This window comes from Danio rerio, chromosome 3 (genome assembly GCF_049306965.1).
Source record: "Danio rerio strain Tuebingen ecotype United States chromosome 3, GRCz12tu, whole genome shotgun sequence".
Classification (NCBI taxonomy): Eukaryota; Metazoa; Chordata; class Actinopteri; order Cypriniformes; family Danionidae; genus Danio; species Danio rerio.
In genome coordinates, this window is record NC_133178.1 from 22,253,755 (window position 1) to 22,277,288 (window position 23,534).

A 23,534-nucleotide genomic window follows, 5' to 3' on the forward strand; every position below is an offset into this window, starting at 1 on the left:
TGTTGCTTGTTATTTTAATCTTCTGTATTTAACACATTTAACAATTTAACCAATTTACAAATAGTCTGTTTACCAAAAAAAAATAAAAAAATAAACTTCAGCCTGATATTTTAGAAAATGTAATATCATTACATTTTAATGACTGTTTCAAATCTCTCTGCTCGGTGTCAGTTGCAACATTTGACTTTGTTTGAGTTTAAATTCTGTACATTTTTCATACACTCAAATAAAATGACATTTGTTGTTTGTTCAAACGACTTATTTAAAATAAGCTGAAACAACACTATTCTACTTAAAATCTACTTAAAATATTAAGTAATCTGATTTTTTATGTTGCCCCAACACAAATCGATTGTGTGGAACCCAACATTTTTGCTGTGTTTGTATACATATTATAGCAATGTGGGTGGATGTTAAATAAATTTGGGTTTACTATATTACAATTTTAGGTTTCCACAAAAAACTGTCTCTGAGAAACTGAAGGAAAAGCTGTCCCCACTCTCCCCTATATATTTTGCTTAAAATAAATTGAAATATTAATTGTTGGGGAAAAAAATTTATGCTTCAACTATAAATAAAATAAACTAGTTTGAAGCCAAAATGAATCAATAAGTGATTCTTTATCAATGATAAGATTCACATCTTAAGTAACTGCAAGCTGTTTATTATCTTTATGACAAATATTAGCTTTCTAACATTGTTTTCTCATTTTTCAGACTCAGAAGAGACCTGCTTTATTACAGGCGATACAGATTAATTTATACAATTAGGGCTGTACAATATATTATTTCAGCATTGATATTGCAATATTCACATTCGCAACAGTCACATTTATGCAAAGTTGAGTCTTGGATGACCAGGAGCTACAAAATTACAGGATTGTATACAACTTATGCAAATATAATAATAGTAATAATTTTTGTCTTGTATCTAGTATAAATATCTACATTTTAAAGCAAAAACAGGATTATTTCAATTACCCCAGTGGCAGATAACTGTAGCCTATAGGTAAGTAATTATGTTTGTTTTAGGGACAAACATAAAATTTTGACATTTCTTCTAAAGTTGAAAACTAAATAATTATTTTACTTGATCTAAGAACTTTTAGATATTTGGACTAGAAACAAAACAAAGTAAGAAAAGCATTTTTTTTTTTTTTTTTTGCATTGTGATTATTTAATTTCTGTTTTTGAATACTCTTAGACTCCCCAGAAAACTATCATATAGTGCTATTCTAAACATTTTAAACAGTTTTAACAACATACTTTACATTCCAAGTAATACACCTGTACATACACTTGTCAATTTGTACATTTGAATTCACTACTTCTATTTTTAAAATATATTTATTATCTGTTTTTGTCTTGTCTCTGTAATCCTGTTGCACTGTAGAAGCTCTGTCACGAAAAAATAATTCCTCGAATGTGTGAACACACCTGGCAATGAAGCTCTTTCTGATTTCTTTGTGATTCTGATCTTGTGAAACTGTCGCAATATTTATCATAGAAAAATAAAATTTCGCAATATCAGATCTTCCAATATCATGCAGCCCCATGTACAATGATGTAAAAGTGAACTTTAATTAAATTTGAACAATTATGTCACAAAATAATTCCAAAATGTAACTGGTTTAGACAACAAACTTTCTTATTACTGAAGAATTGATTCAAGAAATAAAATGCATTTAAATAAATGAATTGTTTTCAGTTTAAACCTGCCTCTATTCATTCATTTTCTTTCAGCTTAGTCCCTTTATTCATCAGGTGTCGCCACAGCAGAATGAACCACCAACTAATCTACATGTTTTAGACAGCAGATACCCTTCCCGCTGAAACTCAGTACTGAGAAACACCCATACACTATGGCCAATTTATCTAATTCAATTCACCTATACCACGTCTTTGAACTGTGAGGGGAAACCGGAGCACCCGGAGGAAACCCACGCCAAGACGGGTAGAACATGCAAACTCCACACAGAAACACCAGCTTACCCAGCCGGGACTCGTTCCAGTAATTTTCTTGTGAGGTGACAGTGAACCATGTTGCTTTAAGTTTAATTAAATGTAAACAGTTGTCACAAATTAGGGCAGCGCGGTGGCGCAGTGCGTATGGCTGTCGCCTCACAGCAAAAAGGTCACTGGTTCAAGCCTGAGCTAGGTTAGTTGGCATTTCTGTGTGGAGCTTGCTTGTTCTCTCCGTGTTGCCATGGGTTTTCTCCAGATGCTTCGGTTTCCCCCACAGTCCAAAGATATTAAATCCAGTAATGGATTGCAGCTGGAAGGGTATCTGCCGGCGCTGCATAAAACATTTGCTGGATAGGTTGGGGTTCATACCGCTGTGTACTAAAGGGACTTTGCTGAAAAGAAAATTAATGAATGTCACAAAATTATTCCAAAATGTAACATTTATTTTTTGTAACTTTTACAATTACACTGTAAAACCCAACAGTCAAATGTATCAAATTAAATGAAGTAACTCAATTTACTGGAAGTTATTTCTAGTCATTTGAAATGAGTTTTGAACTCTGAGTTGAAGTCAATCAATTAATTAATTAAGTAATCAAGTAAGTATTGATTAAGCATTAATGATGAACACCTGCTGTCAGCAAGCAGAATTACTGAAGAGAAACGCAAAACTAAAGCTGACTTCAGTCACAGCCTTAACAGAAATGAAACGCATTCAGTCTCTTAAAATCTTAACAGAGGATCATTAAATAACTAAACAAACAGTATCAACAGCTTTACTTATTACTAACCTGCTGGGCTTTGTTTCTGTCGAACATCTACAAAAGCCTTTTGCAAGATTTACTGAAAAAATGATTCTTGATGTCTGTGTGTTTAAGATGGTTCAGATGTTCAATGTATTTCAAACTCTGCTGGGTTACCTTCAGTACGACAGCAGGGGGATTATTTTCAGCAATGTGAAAAGCAGCACCACAGCATTATAATCTAAAGTGAAGGAAAACATACACTATTGAAAAACTGGATAACACCATCATGAAATGCAGTTGAAGTCAGAATTGTTAGCCCCCCTGAATCATTAGCCCCATTGTTTATTTTTCCCCCCAATTTGTGTTTAAGGGAGAGAAGATTTTTTTGACACATTTCTAAACCTTGGAATAACTTATTTATAATAACTGATTAAAACACTTAAGACACTTCTATAATGCTTAAAGTGACATTTAAAGGCTTAACTAGGTTAATTAGGTTAACTAGGTTAGGGAAATTAGGCAAGTTATTGTATAACAGTGGTTTGTTCTGTAGAATATCAAAAAAAAAAAAAAAAAACTTAAAGGGGATATTAATTTTGTCCCTAAAATGGTCGTTAAAAACTTAAAAACTGCTTTTATTCTTGCCAAAATAAAACAAATAAGACTTTCTTCAGAAGAAAAAAACATTATCAGACATGTTGTGAAAAATTTCCTTGCTCTGTTAAACATCCTTTGGTAAATATTTAAAAAAGAAAAAAATTCAAAGGGGGGCTAATAATTCTGACTTCAACTAATTTTTTCCCCTTTGTTTACTTGTCATAACACACAGTTACAAACGCCAAAGAAAAACAAACATGAGGAAGTCAAAGGGCCCAATTAAGCACACACTGTTCACATCAGTGGCGATGTGTGAGAAAATTTATATTTTTAGATAATTTCAGAAGACATTCATTTGTGGAGTTCTTAATGAATCTCTGCTAAAATGTTGAGAGATTGAATGCGTTTCATTTCTTTTAAGGCTGTGACTAAAGTCAGCTTTATGTTTGTTTCTTTCTTTAGTTATTCTGCTTGTTAACAGCAGGTTTTCATCATTGATGTTCAATCAACTAACTAAGTAGTTTAACGTAAATGGAGGAAGTTCACAGTACTCGTATAGATTAGTTTTTGGACTGAAATGGTTTGTAGCAATTGGTTCCCTCAAACGGTTCGAGTTGCCTAACTTATTGGGTTTTACAGTACTCAGTTGGTTTGAGTTCTCTTCATTTATTGGGTTTTACTGTACTCAAATTGCTTTGTTTACTCAAATAGATTAAGTTCACAGTACTCATTGGAATTAGGTTTTTGAACTTAAATGGTTTGTTGCAATCGGTTTCCTCATGGTTTAAGTTAACTTAATGGGTTTTACAGTAAAGAATTATTAATAATGAATTGAATATTTCAAATAGATGAGATAAATGTTTTTATTGAATTGTTATAAATGTTTATTTAAAATTATGCAAATTTCAAAAATGAAACTGTGAAAAGTAACAAAATCATCACTGCTTTAAACAACATTTTATCTAAACATCCTAATGTCATTTTTAAAAACTCTCGGTTTAAACTTCCTTCATATTCAGTTTCATTATCAACTGTTTTATATTAAACATGCAACTAATATGCTATTAAATTTGATTTGGGATAGATTATTTAAAGATAATTTAGTGTTCATGCATCTCATTTCAAACAAAGACGAACACACTCAAATACACCGGTTTACTCATCTTTTATTGTCACATTCATATCTATGCTCTGTATTTTTTACAAGGAGTTCAAAACAATTGTGGATGAGAATCAAAGAAAAATCAGGCAGGCAGAGGCTAAAAAGTCCTGTTAATGTCTGTGGCACCTGCTGTAAGAAGGGTGAAGGGATAAAGGTAGTCTGGTAAAGGTAGTCTCCTTCCTCTCTCATCCTCCAAAAAAAATGTGCCCTATTTAATTCAACGGACCTTCACTCTCCTGTTGCATCATTACAGGTGAAATGAAACAATAAAAATGAAAATAATTTCAACATCATGCTGCTCTGTGCGGCCTGAAAAGATACTATTATGTTGCGGTTCACAGAGAAAGTAGAGCGGATTCTATTGCAAACATAAGAAATACAATCCTATGTCATATTTAAAAAGCCATCAGAAATATAACTCGAAATGAAAGATGAAGTTAAAATAAAGTCAGTTTAATAATAATGGAGAAAAAGGAGAGATCAGATAGTGAAATTGTCATAGTTTTTCCGTTTATTCCCCCTCCCGCATTTCCATTTAACCCATTACCAAATTCACGTGAACAATTTCAAAACAACAGAAGAGAAAAATCATCATCATCTTTGGAAGTAAAAGATCTATTCACTACAGTATATGGAGATGCTGCTACCCAGATGCTTAAGTCATTGTTATTATTGTTATTATTAATATAATATTATTGATTCATTTAGCTTAACATTGTAACTTTTTGTGTCCTTTTTTAGTTTTACGATCTGTTCTATCGGTTTGTCTTTATTCTAAGAGGTAGATCAACAAAAAAAGAAAAGAAAAAATTGAAAATACATGATTATAGGTGTCATGCCTCTTGATTCAGGCCGTTAAGTCAAAAAATGGGACTACAAGTTGAGGACAAGATGTTAGTAGAAGCTTAGGGCAGAAAGTGCCGATTTATTGCCAACTTAAATCTAGATTCACCCCCAAAAAAGTGAGACCGGTTTCAAAATCAGCAGCTTCTAAATGGGGAGGATGGTACTTGTGGGGTCAAGGCTGCATGGCGTGGAGGTAGTGTGGTGCCATCAAGGTGGGAAAGGACATAGATGAAGGAGTGCAACAGGCACAAATGTGTGTTCATCTTTACAGAGGTATCGTTAGTCACCCTACCAATGCTGGCCTGGATACGTTTGTGCCATTAGTTTCATAATAGTCAGGGCCGTTCAATGCTGCCTTCATGTGCAATCAGAGTTGTTGTAAATATAGGTTTCCTTGTCAGAAATTGGAGAAGCATAGCATCAAGAGTTGCATTTACAATTGGGAAGCGTCAAGAGTTTCCAAACTGGGTGGAAAGAACATTTTTTACATTAAATTAAATGGTTGTTTACAGCAACAGCTATGTTACTGTAATTTCAGGAATCCGACTACGTTTAATCCCTCTTACAAACTTATAACCACTATTAAAATTGGGGATTTTCTGAAAACTTTGACTGTACCAACTGACTGCCATTGAATCATTAAGGTGTTATGTTTAAAAGGGCTGCATGATTAATTAAAGGCCATTGTGTGCTCATCTACTCTCAGAAATAAAGGTATGCAAGTTGTCACGGGTGATACCTTTTCAAAAGGTATACATTTGTACTGAAAAGGTCCATATCGGTACCTCAAAAGTATTTATTAGTACCTACAAATTTTAAGAGGAACACTTTTGTACTTCTTAGGTACTAATATGTACCGTTGAGGTATTAATATGGACCTTTTACTTAAAAATTTGTATCTTTTTAAAAGGTACCACCCCAGTGACAGGGCTTAAAGAGGTAGTTTACCCCAAAAAACTGTGCTAAAGAGACAGGGAACGTCGTTTCATTTTTCATACACTCTCAGAAATGAAGGTACGGGAGCATTCGCTGGGCCTTTACCTTTTCAAAAGATACATATTTATACCAATAGAGTCTGCAGTAGTACCTCAAGGTACATATTAGTACCCAAATGTACCTTTGAGGTACCTATATGGACCCTTCAGATACAAATATGGACTTTTTGAAAAGGTACTGCCTGAGTGATAGCTCTTGTACCCATATTTCTGAGAGAGTTCCAAAACTATATTTCATTGTCTTTTCATGAGATTCCTACTTGTAAATACAACGTTGTGCTGGCATTCACACCAGTCTAACTCATAAATACAACACTCCTGCCATGACCTGAATGCACAGTAAATCACGACGTGGAGAGAATTTTAGTTTAGCATCATTTCACGGGTTCTTCAACCTTCCTCCTCCTGTGCAAGCCATCATACCACAACATCCATTCCCTGTTGTGTCACCCCATCCCGAAGGAGTCCCCGCTCTAAGCTCGAGTAGTTTTCTATCCAAACGTCTAGAGAAATTAAAAGCTAAAAATAAATTAAAACTCAAAAATGTAACATGCACTTTCGCTCTCGTCTGCTTGATAAAACAATCTTATGGCTAAGTCTTGAGGTAGCGTTCCTAGTTATGTGAGGTTTGAGACGTCATTTGTAGCACCCAAATATTTTCCTTTAGGAGAGGCCAGAATCTAGCATGGTGAGATACAACAGTGGCATGCAACGTCGATATGATGATGATGACCACAACCAGCTAAGCTGCTCTTCATACTGTGGTCTACATGTAGATCTACGCACTGCAATGCAACTTTTCCCAGTGGACACTTAACAGTCCGTGCGACAAACACCGTTTATGTGACTTGTCACAAAATTGCATAAGTAAACAACATACTATCTCTTTCCGAAAAGCTCAAGTATGCTAATGAAATGGTTGTACTGTTTTGTTCAAGCCCTCACCACTGACAAAGCATGGAGGGCCTCGATATATTGAAATGAAAAGCGAAAAGTGCCAAACAGGAGGCCAACTCACAGGGGAGCGTGCATATAGGCAATGCATCCGTTCCTGACTGTGCAGTCGCAGTTAGTTCCTTTATCCTGGAGTACATCAACAAAACATAAAGAGAACCCCGGTTTGGCACAGGTATTACGTGAAGTGTTAGTATTTCACTCGTAGCAGTGTAAGAGGTGTCTGTGCATAAAGAACTCTGATCGAGGAGAAACTAAACTAAATAAATGGAGACGATCTGATAAAGAGAAAAACAAAATTGCAAAGAAATTTCAACATCAAACGACTGAACTAAACAGAAAAAACGGTCACAAACGAGGCCAGCGTGAGAGAGGGCGTTCTATTCCAGAACTGAAACGACACGTTGCTCGCCAAAGCTAATGTCTCAGATACTATCGCCAAAAAAAAATAATAAAAACAAGTGGATGAAGGAAGCGAGTGGTGTCAAGGGATGAAAGGTAAGAACACCATGGGGGGGAAAAAAAGAGGAAGGGGACACATCTAAAACCTTGGGATCTTTACAAAATGTCCACCCATCCACTGATACCATCCCTCTCATCGCTTTCACCCAAAGGATAATCCTAAAATAGACAAAATAATGAAAAACAAAATGCAATTACAATAACATACCTACTATTTCGCTTTGTCACAACTATGTTAGTTCTCGGAGATCTGCGGTTATGTTAATATTTCTCGCTCACATATTTTTTGTCTTTTATTGATGAAACAGTTAGCAACCAGATGTCAAGCTTGCTGTCAAAAAAGAAAAAAAGAAGACGTAAAAACAAAAGGCTGCTGCAGTCTGAACAGAGCAGAAGTGTGTGTGAGTGCGTTTGACAGAAATCTATGGGCTGGAACAGGACAGATAACTTCATTCTCGCCTGAAGAGCAGTATGTGAGATGTTGACAAGTTCAGTCCTCAAGCAGAAAACAGAAGACTGCCATCTAGTGTGAAAAAGGGGAAGCTCAAACAAACAAAAAAAAATCTAACAAAACAACAAAACAAAATAAAAGACCTTGACCAGTTAAAGCATGTGAACATTCTGGCAAACCCTTCTGAATGGAACGTGGAAAAGATGCGGTCTGGCAGTGTCCATCCATCTTTAACGGTTAAAAGTCTTGCCATCCTTTATCCAATTAGTATTTTATTCTAAAAAAATACAAAGATTTTTTTTTAAATCTGATTGCTTTGTTGAACAAATTATTTACAGTTTTCAATTTGAGAGATGGTGAATGCTTCAGTTTTTGCATTTTTTTGGCTCCCGTTTTTCTTGTATGTTCTCAGTCGGTTTTTAAAAAAATGAGTAAGACTGAGAGCATAGAGTGTTTTCCTATGTTTCTGCCTTTTTAAAACACCCAAACCACTTCCCCAACAACAACAACAACAAAAAATTAACACGTAACTCAATCAGAAAACGCAACCGCGCACACTTGCACAGGACAATGGGGAAGGACGAGACTCCATCCGTAACAAACAAAAAGAAAAACAAAGATGTTAAATAGTTCACATTCAGCGTCTTGGGGCTAAAGATAGTTTACACGCTTTCATTTTTCAAGCCCTTTCAAGTAAGTTAACCAATGACGTCCTTCAGTGCAGAATGATCAAGATCACACCACAGTATTGGCAAAAGAGTAACTTTTAGTTTTCTACCGTCAGCTTGTATTACAAACACTAATACTAAATCCTGTGGTATGGCAGCGTTCATTATGCACCAGAATAAGATGGCACGATTCGTCCTGTGTCCCATTGACCAGTGATATCAAGTGCGGCTCTACAAGGACTCAGAGGCTGGTCTAAAGACCGCCTAAACAATGAATCTGGAAGTCCTTCTGAGCTCAGGTGAGGAAATCCCCTCAGTTACACTCACGCATACAGTCATACCAAAAAGGAAAATAAAGGAAAAAAATAAAAATATTTCTTCCTTAAAAAAATAAAATATTCAAGACTATCAGCTTTTATATAAAACACCAGCAAGCACAAAAAAAGAAAGAAAAAAAAAGAATTTAAAAGAAAAAAGAAATTAGGAATACTGAGGTAACAATACCCTGAGGTAGGTTTTTTGTTTTTCTTAATTTCATTTTTATCTAATCTGTTCTAGGTTCAGTGAGAAAGGCCAGCACTCTGGCAACCTCATCGGCAAATATCGAACAAAGTGGGCGAGAGAGAGCACAGAGACCACTGTACTGTCACCAGTTCTTCTCCTTTGACCAACAGGTCTATCATTCAAACCTGGCATTCAGGACAACCGTCCTCACGTGATTCTATTGCTGCATATTTAGCAGCACATTTATTCTCAGGAAGAATGCAGAACAGTTCATCTGAAGGCCAGGTTTATAAATGACGATTGCTTCTTAAAATCACACATTCCTAACAAGAAATTGCTTTCTAAAAGATTCTTGTTTTCTGATTTTTCCCAATGTCTGCCTGCTCTAATGCAATGAGGGGCCAGGTTAACTCACATATCATATATATATAATATATATAAAATATGCCGTTTGAGTGTGAGAGGCGCTGCAGCGATCATCGCTGGCGTGATTTAGGGCGGGATTTGTTCGTTTTCCACACGTCAAAGCTGAACCACTGCAATACAACTGCAAGGTCAGCTTTAGCCCACACACTTACTGAACTCTCGCCGCACGTCCCACCAGCCAAACAGCACACAGCCTAAATAGAAAGAAGTCTCCAAAACAAAAAAGTGGCACGACCCTCTCAAGCTGCGTAGTTGATTGGCAACGTTGACGTGCAGCATCTAAACATAAAGTCATGAAGATTATATTTACAACCTCATTTTTTCATCTTTTTTTCATCTCGTCACCCCCACAGTTAAGCGTGAAGGATTTCAAGAGCAGTGTTAACAACTTTGGCCCCTCCCCTCAGCTCTGAAAAACAGGGAGAAGTCACCTGACTGGTGGCTCCGCCCACAAAGAACTGTGATTGGCTCTCTGCTCTCTCTCTCTCCATCTCTACCTCACTGCATTTCATTAATAATACCTCTGAATAAACATTTCTATACATATATCTCTATCTTTAAAAAAAACACAGTTAAAAAATCTGAAGTGACTGCTGATGGCTGGGGATCCCAAACAGCTCATTTTGAGGGACCATCATTATGCCCTACTCCTAATAAGCGGCTACCATGTAAAAAAGCTCTCCGCAGAGGGCGCTCCGCTTCGACGGACATCCTCGCCATCCTCAGTCACTCCACCTGGCCTGGCATCTGGTCTCTGTTTTCTAATTATCTCTCTTTAAAAAAAAATTTAAATCACACGTTTTTCTTGTTCATATTCACTAAAGTCGTGTCCTCTCTCTCTCTCTCTCAGGCTCTATTTTTTTGTCTTTTTTGTCTTTTTAATTCCCTCTCAGCTCCCCTGTCTACCGCTGGGTCTGTGTGTCACTCTCTCTCTCAGTCAGTCCACTCGTTTGTCCTCTCATTTGTCCGTCTGACTGGGCAGCGGCGCTGATCTCTCACTTCCTCCTGGGCTCTTGTGCCAGTCCCTGAGGAGACCCCAGCTCAGTCATGCCCTGCGGATGAGGCCCCTGTGGAGTTCCCATACCTCCTCCTTTCTGCTGCTGCTTGACTTGTGTCAAAATGTCTCGGATCTTCCTCTGTGCCAGCTAAAGATGAAACACACACAAACAACAGTTTAGCAAGTTTGCATATTACATGTATTGTAATGAGAGAGCCAAATGAAATGTTGTCAGCTGTACTCTTTGGTTATCTAAAGTTTAATTCACACATAGTTAATTAGAGAAGGATCTCACCTGACTTGCGTAAAAATGGCCGATAATTTTGACGATGACCTGGTCGTGTTCATCAGGTGTTTGTTCTCTGGGAACCACGACTTCAGCAGCGGTGAGGTTCTGCAGTTCATTCACCTGAAATGGGATGTTAAAAACTATTTTATCAACAGAATGCTCTTATTAAGTTTTAATTGTTTTCATCTTAAATACATTCATCGGCCACTTTATTAGGTACACCCGTCCAACCACTTGTTAACACAAATGTCTAATCAGCCAATTCCATGACACCAACTCAATGCATTTTGGCATGTAGACAGAGGCTGTTTCTCAATTCCAAGTACGCAGAGAACGGACTTGCGATCTTGCGGAGAGCTGTCTTGCCAGGTGTCCTCGAAAGAACGAACTCAGGAGACCGCAATGGCAGAGAATGCATCCTTTGAGAATTTAAACGCAGCATTCTTCTTGATGGTCACATGACCTTCACGTGTTTTAAATTGTAAATTATTTAAGCAGTGCAGCATTCATACAACGATTTATTGTTTTTACCCTTTTCAAAATATATACTTTGCATAAAAACATTAGAAATATACTCTGCACAGTATAAATAAAACAGATTTTAATAAGAATTTCAGCAAACAAACAACCCTTAATGTGTTTATTCCTTTATTAAGATGTTCATGTGGATGTTTACTTTCACCGTTTCATTTAGGGAAACTCCTGAGGTAAATAAGTTAAATCTCTGAACTTAATAATAAATCTAAATAAAATGCTACGCGTCCCACCTCCAGTCGCAATGACTTCTGGGACTTCCAGAGCAAGTTCGGTTGCCAAGTCTAATGCATCAGTGCATCCTCGATATCAAGAATACATCCGGGAAGTTTTACGCGTCCACCGTACTTGCGGTCTTGAGTATTAGAACAGAACTTAGGCAGCTGATGATGACGTTGCACGAGAACGCAAGACCGCTGAAGAATGCATATTGAGAAACAGCCATTGTCAAAATGATCTCTTCAGTTAAAAACTGAGCATCAGAATAGGAAGAAAGGTGATTTAAGTGACTTTAAACGTGGCATGGTTGTTGGTGCCAGACGGGCTAGTCTTACTATTTCAGAAACTGTGATATACTGGGATTTTGAACACAACCATCTCTAGGGTTAACAAAGAATGGTCTGAAAAAGAAAATATCCAGTGAGTGGCAGCTCTGTGGGCACAAATGCCTTGTTAATGCAAGAGGTCAGAGAAGAATGGCCAGACTGGTCCCAGCTGATAGAAAGGCAAGAGTAAGTAACTCAAATAATTATTACAACCGAGGAATGCAGATGAGCATCTTCGAATGCACAACAGATTGAACCTTGAGGCAGATGGGCTACAGCATTTTATATACTGTTGGAATGTGGTTAAATGGTAGATTCGCATCATGGATGTGCAGCCACCAAATCTACAGTGACTGCGTGATGCTATCATGTCAATATCGAATACAATCTCTGAGGAATATTTCCAGTTTGCCACAAAGGATTAAGGCCGTTTTGAGGGCAAAAGTGAGTCTAACCCAGTACTAGTAAGGTGTACCTGACAGTGATTCGAGAGTGTATATTATAATGCATTCATTAGCATTAAAGTGCATGAACTTAACATAAGGTAAAAATGCATATCTAATGTTACAACAGATTTACATTTTAATAAAAGCTGTCCTTTTTATTTTCTATTATATACAAATCTATTCTTAAAGTTGTGTATTAAGTTAATCCACATAAACAAACTCAATTTGCAATATTTCAACATTGACAGTCATAATGCCTTTTGAGCAGCAACCTAATGACTGCTAAAAAGTCACAGGAATTTATTCCTCAAGAAGAAATCAATCAAACTGAAATATCAATAAAACGACAACTGTTTTTCAACAATTTTCATTATTTTACGATATTACTTTCTTAAGCCTTTAGACTGGTTTATACTTCTGCGTGGAGTGATTGACGTGACCCACGACGCCTGCCTTGTGTGTAGCCGTGCATTTCTATATCTTCGTGCTGTTGGCGTTGCTCTAACACTTGCAATAACACTTCATAAACGCTAGCTAGCAGTAGGTTATATTTTGCCTTTGCAGGTGTTTTTATTTTCCTAGATGCTACCTTAATGTACAACATGGGTATTTATTTATCTATAAATCTATGAATACACAATTAGCTAAAACTACAGGGGGTGTGCAGTAACTTTAATCATAAGGTAAACACAAAACTAAAGTTTCTATCTGGAGCTGCTTCACAGGACTAGACACTTGTAAACACTCGCTCCATCGGGCTCGGGGCTCTCAGCACCACCCACACTCATTACTGCCACCAAGCTGATCAATCACAGAGCTTGCGATACACATCGGTGCAATGTGTAGTTACATTTTTTGAGAGATTCATGTCATGATGGCTCAGTGGGTAGCACGATCGCCTCACAGCAATAAGGTCATTGGTTTGAGCCAACATTTCTGTGTAGAGTTTGTGTATTCTCCCCGTGTTCGTGTGATTTTCCAACGGGTGCTCCGGTTTACACCACAGTAAAAGACATACACTTTAGGTTAATTAAATAAGCTAAATTGGCCGTAGTGTATGGGTGTTTTCCAGTGTTGAGTTGCGGCTGGATGGGCATCCGCTGTGTAAAACATATGCTGGATAAGTTGGTGGTTCAATCTGTTGTGGTGACCCCAGATTAATAAAGGAACTAAGCCAAAAAAAATGAATGAATGAATGAGAGGTGCGCGTCAGTCTCAGCCACAGGGAAGGCTATGCGACCATGCGAATGCTGTGCCGGAGCAGACGAGTGCATTTGACGCAGAAGTAAAAATCAGCCTTTAGTGAGCATAAGAAAACTTGTATTTAAAAACAATGCTTTTAAGAAAAACTCCATAGTTGCTTCCAATGTTATGGACAAAACTAATACTAACTAGAATTACTGATTAATTAAATGTTACTTATTTAATTTTAAAATTTAAATAATTTTTATTCAGACTGATACTCGGCGATGCAGTGGCACAGCAGGTAGTGCTGTCGCCTCACAGCAAGAAGGTCACTGGTTTGCACCTTGGCTGGGTTAGTTGGCATTTCTGTTTGGAGTTTGCATGTTCTCCCTATGTTTGTGTGGGTTTCTTCTGGGTTCTCCGGTTTCCCCCAGTCCAAAGACATGCGGTATAGGTGAATTGGGTAGGCTAAATTGTCCGTAATGTATGGGTGTAAATGAGTGTGTGTGGATGTTTCTCAGGGATAGGTTGCAGCTGGAAAGGCATCCGCTGCATAAAAAAATAGCTGGATAAGTTGGTAGTTTATTCCGCAGTGGCGACCCCAGATTAATAAAAGAGACTAAGTCGTAAAGTAAATGAATAATGAATGACTAATACTGCTACCCATATATTTTGCCCCTAATAATCACATTTTCCTGCAATAATGTCTAAATTTAATTTTAACAAGAAAACTTTAGGATGGTTTGAAAAAGGAACAGTTGCTGTCATCTGACATCTTTTGGAAATCTGTTAATGAAATTCAGCTTACGGTTTTCCCGCCCTTTCCGATGACTCTTCCTGCTGCTGCAGCTGCTACTTTGATGTGTGTCTCCAGCTTCACCTCCTCTTTGGGCCCAAAGAAGTTTTCCTCCTTCAGTTTACCGTATATTCTGCCTTGAGCCTAAAACATAAAGCTCTTTAAATGTTGTACATCCACTGAATGCAGGACAAACACATCTCAAGTGGTTTCTGAAATGAGTTTGCAAAGAATGCATCCATGCAAACCTTGAATTGGGCCTCAGGTGGTCCTGTCACAATGACCATTCGCATTTTTGAGTCTGGAGCCTCTGCTGGTGCAATCTGAGGAAGAAATACATTGGAGATGTTCATGAAATCATCTTGACACAGCCAGGAGAAAGAAACAATATTTAAGAAAGAAGAAAGAAACTTCAAAATTTTAAATGACATATTGGCACAATATTTGATCGAATATTTACGCTAAAAAAATGTGACTAGATAGGACGATAACCGTCTTCAAGGTTTACATCGGTTTGGAAAAGTCAAGGTTTTAAAACCACCTAAATTTTCTGGTTTACTGTTTCTACGGCACATGTAAGATTTTTTTATTTACATTAAAAAAAAAAAAATTTTAGGACAAAAGTATCTCCAGCAGAAAAGATATCCAAAAATGCGGTTTTAAATTGTAAAGAAATCACAATGAAGACAGCAAAAAGCAATTATTCATTTGAATTACTTAGTCTGTTTACTGCTCCAAAATACTTGAAATGTTTCTCAAAATAAAATATATCGCGTTCAAAGGGAAAAAAATTTTAGTTTTTTACCCAGACAAAAAAAAAAATATATATATATATATAGTTTTAACACAGTTTTAATAATAAATATTGCTTTAACAAAAAATCAGCATATTAAAATTATTGCTGAAGGATCATTTTACACTGGAGAATAAAGTAATGCTCCTGAAAATAAGGAATAAGTGTTTTTTTTATTGAGCTGCAATAATTTGCAACATTACTAGTTTTTACTGTATTTCTGTAATAATTCCAACCTTTGTAAGTCTGAGTTATATATTTCAAATTCATAAAAAAAACAACCCCCAAAAATTATTCAAATAAGCTGTCCTAACAGAGCAATAGCACAAGAGTCTGTTTTGATTTTAAACTTTTAGTTGAACAATTCTTTTTTACATTCATATAGGTTCATTCAGCCAAAATGGAAAAACCTATCATCATTTAGCGTCTCTTCACCTGTTCCAGACCGGTTTGAATTTTGTTCAAAAAAGAAGATATTTTAATGAAAGCTGGAAACCTGTAACCATTGACTTCCATAGTATTTGTTTTTGGAAGTGGAAGTCAACAGTTTTCAGCTTTCTTCAAAATATCTTCTTTTGTGTTCAACAGAGCAAAGAAAATCAGACAGGTTTGGGACTACTTGAGGGCGAGTATATTTTCATGTTTGCGTGAACTTTCCCTTCAAATATCATTCTACAGAGGGCAATGCAAACAAATTGCCCACAATGCATTTTCATACAAGTTACCTTAATGGAAGCTCCGGCAAAACGGCTGAGCTGCTTGATATGCTGTCCCTTCTTGCCAATAAGAGCCCCTACAGCTTGAGCTGGGATGTACACATGGACAGTCTCCTGTTCGGAGGCCTGTGGAGAAACACAAAACACAGAGTTTGCAAATTAGTTTAAATCATCACACCACAATGAATGGTAAAAGCCACCAAAAGAACTGTATTATCAAACCATTATAACATATACATGCCACAGAGGCCTATTTTGTGTGATGCCAGTATCAGTATGCCAGGATGATTTTATCAAATGATGAAAAGGACAAAATGTGTCATACCCCCATAGGGCCATAAGGGGGACCAGGCACAGAGTTTCCGAGGGCAGGAGGCGGCATGGCAGAGGATGGTGGAAAGAGGCCGATGGCTCCAAGATTTAGTCCTGGGATCAGATGAGTTTGTTGCTGGATGCAGAGAGAATGTAGGTTCAGATTAAAAATTTAAGTCATGTTTATGGGTTTTCTCAATTATGATGCAAGAAATATCGTTTCCAGGTCTAAGCCTCTACTTGTCTGAATTGATAATGCAGGTGTTTAAGAAAGCTCTATAATCGTATCACACATTTTACTCATACATTACGCTAATTATAATTCTTGATGTTGTTCTGAGTTTTATAAAACTCTGAAAAACAAAACTCAGGTGAAAACAGCAAACATAATACATAATTAAACATAATACTGCTCACAAATGACCAAAATTGGGAATATCATAAATGATATGGTAGCTTTCTTTTTCATTGCATTCTTTCAGGAAACTCAAAGAGTACAGCAATGTGACACTTGAATTAATAAAAATGTACACCTTATTGTAAACCTAATTTGTGCAATGCATAATCATAAATGAAGAATTACATGTTGAAAACACATTTTAGAAATATTTTAGATTTACAATATTTTCCTCAAAAGATGCAAAACCACTGAGGACAGCCAATACATTAAAATTAATGGATATAGATTTACAGAATAAACAGTTATTCTGTAGAGGGGATTAAAATGACAACTTGCACTTGTGACCTGGAGCCAAATTGTAATAAAATTACTTAATTGCATAAAACAGCAGCATCATGTTATTTTTATACAGACAATAAGAGGTCTATTATTAAAGTTCATTGACTTATTAATATATGCCAAAGGTGACAGTTCAGGAATAGAAAAACGTACTGCTATTTGAACTTTAAAGAAAAACCTTAGATTTTGTTAATTTGTGGCTCAGTGGTTAGCACTGTCACCTCACAACAAGAAGGTCGTTGGTTTGGAGTCCCGGCTGGATCAGTTGACATTTCTGTGTAGAGTTTGCATGTTCTTTCCATGTTCGCGTGGGTTTCACAGCCAAATGACATGCAGTATAGGTGAATCGAGTAACCAAAATTGGCTTTAGTGTGCGTGTATGAATGTAAGAGTGTATGGGTGTTTCCCAGTACCGAGTTGCAGCTGGAAGGGCATCCGCTGCATAAAACATATGCTGTAATAATTGGCCGTTTATTCCGCTGCGGTGACCCTTGATAAAAAAGTAACTAAGCTGAAGGACAATAATACTTAATGTTATCTAATCAAAGGGGAAAGTCATCCATCCTTAAAACTAGAAATGTAGCTTGTATTCCTCAGTATCGCTCAATTGGCAAGAACATATGAAGAGTTCAGATGAAAAAACCTCTAAGTGCCATCTGAAATTTCCATAAAAAAAAACTAACCTTTTTCACTTTTTCCTCCTTTATGTCGAGATCTTTTACTTTCAAGACCAGGAAACGGACTTATTCTTTGCCATAAAATTGATATTACTGAACATACACACAAGAGCCTGATTAAAATCCTCATTTAAGAGGAAAATTTCAGACTGCATTTAGAGGCTTTTGCATCTGAACTCTTCATATCTTCCCAATCCAAACTGACCCATAATAAAAGGGTTAAGCTAAGGTACTAAAACACTGCACACTACATTCTCCATCCTCATAGCATTTCTGCCAGCAGTATTTTAATGAATCATAAAAGATGAATCACTATCTGACCATCTAAGATTTGCACACAGAGAAAAAGATTAGAATCCTGATTTGTTTGTAATATTAAAGCACAGGTTATATTAAGCTATAGGTTAAGCTATATCTGCACGGTTTACTTTCAGCATCTGATAGAGTGCCTGTAAACAATGATGCAAGAATTAACAGGTGAACTTTCCAAGTAACTGTCTCACACAAACTCACATTCATAGCAGCGATGTCATTGTCATAAGCCTCTCGCACTTTCTTCATGATCTCTTGTTCAGCCAGACAACAGGCTTCAATGGAGCCCTTCACTGTAATGGTCCTCTCTGGGTTATAAAGGGTCAGATCCTGCAGTCTGCAATTCAGATTTGTGGCATGTTTAATTATGTTAAAGTGATAGTTCACTCAAAATTGAAAGCTACCTCCTCATTTACTCTCCCTCCCTGGTATGGTTTTAATTTAACCCATATGGTAAAAACATATACTATTAAATATGTGTTGTAACTTTGTTCCTTGCTCGAATGGTGTGCTATATGTATGTTTTAGACATCAAATAGAGATTTTCTGAAAAGTTACATGTGACTTTCTTTCCTTGTATTGAAATATATAGGGGCGTCATGGTGGCGCAGTGAGTAGCATGATCGCCTCAAAGCAAGAAGGTCGCTGGTGCGAGCCCCGGTTGGGTCAGTTAGCGTTTCTGTATGGAGTTTGCATGTTCTCCCCGTGTTCGCATGGTCATGTGCTATAAGTGAATTGGGTAAGCTAAATTGTCTAGTGTGTGAGAATGGGAGCGTATGGGTGTTTCCCAGTGAAGGACTGCAGCTGGAAGGGCATCCACTGCACACAACATATGCTGAATAAGTTGGGGGTTCATTCCACTGTGGCCACCCCAGATTAATAAAGGGACTAAGCTGTACTTTATATATAAGCCATACTAATATATATATATATATATATCAAAAAAATGGCAGGAAACAGAAAATATATGGCAAAATATACAAAATATGCAGAACTTGTGTAAACATTTTAAATATAACTATTTTTAATAGTTGCTTCTGTTGAACACAAAATACTGTGTAATGGTGGTTACTGGGACCCATCAGCATGCATAGTAGGAAAAAGCATACAAAAAAGCATACAAACACAAAAAGGTTTAGTGCAAATGAAGGATGAGTAAACAATAAGATCATTTTCATTTTGTGTGAACTATCCCTTTAAGAACACAGTGTAAATAAAAGGTTACGGGTGGAATTTGTGCTTTCATTGCTTGCTTACGGTGAAATTGTGATCTTGGTATCAGTGTCTTGCTCCACTTTCTTCAAGTTGCGTCCCTCTTTTCCAATCAAACGGCCAACAAAGTTGTTGTGAGCGAGAACTTTCAGAGGAACCTCATCAGCACTGTAGGAAATAAAAAAAGGTCTGTTAATACTGAGCTGTAAACAACAGCAAAAAGTTTGGGGTCACTGCTGTGCAACAAGACCACACATAAAAAAAAAATTCTATTCAAGCATATTTGAAAATGTACTTCATTCTTGTGGTTGATAACTTCAGTGCAGAGTGTGACATTATCTTTCTATAATTCCAATCAGAAATCATTCTAAATTGGTGAATTTAGATATAGAAAGATTTGTGAATAGAAGGCTCAAATCAACAGTGTTCATTTAAGTAACGTCTTTTTATAAAATGTTTAAAGCTTTAGTCAGCCTTTAGTAACTGAGGAGTAAATTACTAAAATTTAAGTTTCTACCAATCATAACTATAACAAATGTGTTTTAAAATGTTTGCTTATCATTATATTAAATATGTTTAAAGATCAGACTTAACATCTTGATCTGACTATAAGCCTTCATACTAGGGCTGCATGATATTGGAAAAAACTGACATTGTGATATTTTGTTTTTATGTCATATACAGTTAAAGTCAGAATTATTAGCCGCCCTTTGAATTATTATTTTTTTTAAACATTTCCCAAATGATGTTTTAACAGAGCAATGACATTTCACAGTATGTCTGATACTATTTGTTTTCTTGTTTTATTTCGGCTAGAATAAAAGCATAAAAGCTTTACATTTACATTTACAACAAAAAAAACAATTCAAGGTCAAAATTTTTAGCCCCTTTAAGCTATATTTTTTCAATAGTCTACAGAACAAACCATCGTTATACGATGACTTGCCTATTTACCCTAACCTGCCAAGTTAACCTAATCTAGTTAAGCCTTTAAATGTCACTTTAAGCAGTATAGAAGTGTCTTGAAAAAATATCTAGCCATTTATTATTTACTGTCATCATGGCAAAGATAAAATAAATCATTTATTAGAGATGAGTTATTAAAACTGTTATGTTTAGAAATGTGTCGTAGAAATCTTCTCTCCGTAAAACAGAAATTGGGGAAAAAAATAAACAGGGGGGCTAATTAATATGAAAACTATTTCACCACATGGCTTGAACAGCTCAATTTGGAACTAAATTATTAATATATATTGATTATATTAATTTATACTCTAATTCATATTGATCGATTTTGTAAGGGCATGAATCATGTATAAACAAATAATAAACAAATTGCAAAGGAAAAAAGTTAAATAAAAGTAGTCAACCAGTATTCAGGTACAGATATTAAAGAATGAAATGTAGTTAACGTAACACTTTGTTAGTCTTCATTGTAGTAATTTAGTAAAATGACTCATTTAAGTTACAAATGTATTATTTTCCACCTAATGCTTGAAATGAAGTTGAAATAAAACGTGTTATTTTCTCCCCCTCACTTTTTTTGTTAAATGACATTTCTCATTACCTTTTTGACCCAAACCCCTGTTTACAACTCTTACATTTCTGGCTAAGAAATATATATTACTAAAATGGTCTTCCAGGTATTTTCATGTGGATTTCACAGTTGTCCTTCTTTCTTTCTTTGGAAAAATTAACCTGTGACCTCAACCACAAACAGGACAAATTCAGGAGACTTTGAGAACCTCTCCAAACCTTTCTACATAAACTTTGAAACCTTTATTTTGAGAGAGTTCTGACTTCTTTTGTTTTGTTTTAATTAAAGTAATTATTATTATTAATAAAAAAAAAAATACATCTGTAAATTTTTTATTTAATTTGCAACGCTTGGGGATGGTTTGTTTGTTTGTACTATTTGAAAATCCTTAATAAAAAACTAATTAAAAAAAAGACATTTAAATGTCTTTTTCTCAACTGTTCTGATGATCAACTATAATCCAAATTCATAATTTCTTTTCCTGCGCTGTGACTAGTGCCGACACATTGCGATATCTATGCTGAATCGATATATTGTGCAGCCCTACTTCATGCAAACAACTGATTTCTATTAAATTCCGAATGAACTACAAAGTCAAATTCAATTGAAAAGGGAATGGGCACTGTAGACCTTTTTCTGAATCAATCGAGAGGACATGTAAATATTTGATCAAAGTAAAAACTGGAAAGTTATGTACAATTGGGATAACATTAACTGACATATAAAACAAACCTGATGTTTTAGTAGAATGAAATGAAATTAAAATTGTTAAGTGGAGCAGAAAAATGGTCCATCAGCTCTCACTTTATAGTGTCATTCACAGACAGCTTACTTTGAATGTACATTTTTACTAATATAAGCATCAAGACATGAAGTTACATTCGCTTATTGTCTCATAAGCACTCAAAATTGATGCATATTAAAGGCATAGTTCACCCCAAAATTAAAATGCTCTCATCATTTACTCACCCTTTGCTTGATTAAAACCTATTTGACATTCTTTCCTATGTTAAACACCCAAGGAGATAATTTGAAGAATGCTGTTAGCTGGCACTCATTGAATTCCAGTATTTTTTCTCACTTTGGAAGTTGATGGGTCTTTAAAATATCTTCTTGTGTGTTAAACAGGAGAAGAAACTCAAATAGGGTCAAACCCAAGAGAGAGTGAATGATGTGATCATTTTAAATTGGGTGAACTTACTGTACTATTACTTTAAGTCTACTTTTTTTTAAACCGAATGGTATGTGCAAACAGTAATTAAACTGTTTATTTGTACAGTGTTTGATAATGTCAATCATTAAATCCAGTTTGAAACTTGACACATTAAATACTCACATCAAACCAATTACTTTATTTAGTGTTCATGTAAACACTACTTCATTAAAATTCATCAATCTGAATAATTCAATTCCGACTGAAATCCAAAACTGTCCATATTAAGACAACCACCATCATACTCACGTTTTGGTGTCCTTGGCCTCCTGGTTCATGATTTCCAGGATCATTCGGCAGGCAGCTGAACAGCCCTCTGGGGTAGAATGGATGCTTATGGGCTTTTCGGCGGCACCTGCGTTCTCTTTACGATGCACATCAATCCTGATATGACAGGAGATAAGAGGGACAAATCGCAAAGGTTATGCAATGAAATATGAAACAAATACATGTGAGAACACAAACAAAAATGTAAAACAATTCCTCAATTGCAATAAGAATTGAGATATTATTATGACAAATAGAAATAGGTGTTTCCCCCCTCCTCAGCATCAGTAATTCTGTTCAGAGGGACAGAAAGAAAGAGAGGTCTCTATGACCTATGACCTAGTTTTTGTGTGTCTCCTGAAAACAAAGTAAAAAAAGACAGGCAAAGAGAGGAGCAAGGACACTGAACAATCGTACATAAAGCAGTGTATTACTTATTCATTGATTCAAATCAATTTCAAAGTTAAATACTCATTTAAATAATCAAATAATTATATTTAATAAAAACAATGAGGAACAGGATGATGAGAAAAGGATAATCATTGATCCATGCTGAGACTGATTGGAAGGTATAAATCTGAATCCTTCAATGTGCTATAGGTGAATTGGGTTAGCTAAATTGTTCATAGTGCATGAGTGTAAATGAGAGTGTATATGGGTGTTTCCCAGTGTTGGTTTGCGGCTGGAAGGGCATCCGCTGCGTAAAACATATGCTTGGTAAGTTGGCAGTTCATTCTGTTGTGGCAACCCCAGATTAATAAAGGGACTAAACCAAAACGAGAATGAATGAATGAATGAATGAATGAATGAATGAATATTATTGTGACAATTTTGCCATAAGGGTAAACTAGGCTAGTAGATTAAAAGGTCAATTTCCCCCAAATTCATTGTTTATACACTCTCATTCCAATCCTGTAGGAAATTTGACCATCTTCGTTACTTTAAATGAATGTGTTTTTAATCAGACCTAAGAGTTGCATAAAGTATGTTTGGGATTCTGTTAATGCTCCTTGATCAATATGAATAAGGTAATTATATTGGCTCATCATATGAATTCATAACGTCTCTTCAGATGACTTGAATTAACTCGATTCATATTGATTTCTTTTTTATGTACCTGTCAATTTTGACATTACAGCTTTTCTACAGTGCTTTTTCACAAGAAAACATCAAAAACCCACTATTAATT

The 23,534-nt window shown here is 35.9% G+C and overlaps 1 protein-coding gene across 2 annotated transcripts in view; it reads right to left on the reverse strand.

The window, feature by feature from the left end:
• Positions 1-4,455: 4,455 nt before the first annotated feature.
• igf2bp1 (insulin-like growth factor 2 mRNA binding protein 1) overlaps positions 4,456-23,534 on the reverse strand; it is a 56,774-nt gene continuing 37,695 nt past the window's right edge. The window contains exons 7-15 of one of the 2 annotated variants that reach the window (XM_068217112.2): positions 22,328-22,462; positions 19,374-19,496; positions 18,318-18,453; positions 16,402-16,524; positions 16,086-16,202; positions 14,816-14,890; positions 14,580-14,711; positions 11,068-11,181; positions 4,456-10,920 (exon numbers count right to left, since the gene is read on the reverse strand). In XM_068217112.2, the coding sequence (XP_068073213.1) occupies positions 10,771-10,920; positions 11,068-11,181; positions 14,580-14,711; positions 14,816-14,890; positions 16,086-16,202; positions 16,402-16,524; positions 18,318-18,453; positions 19,374-19,496; positions 22,328-22,462 (1,105 nt within the window). In that variant the 3' untranslated portion in view covers positions 4,456-10,770. 2 annotated transcript variants of the gene reach the window in all.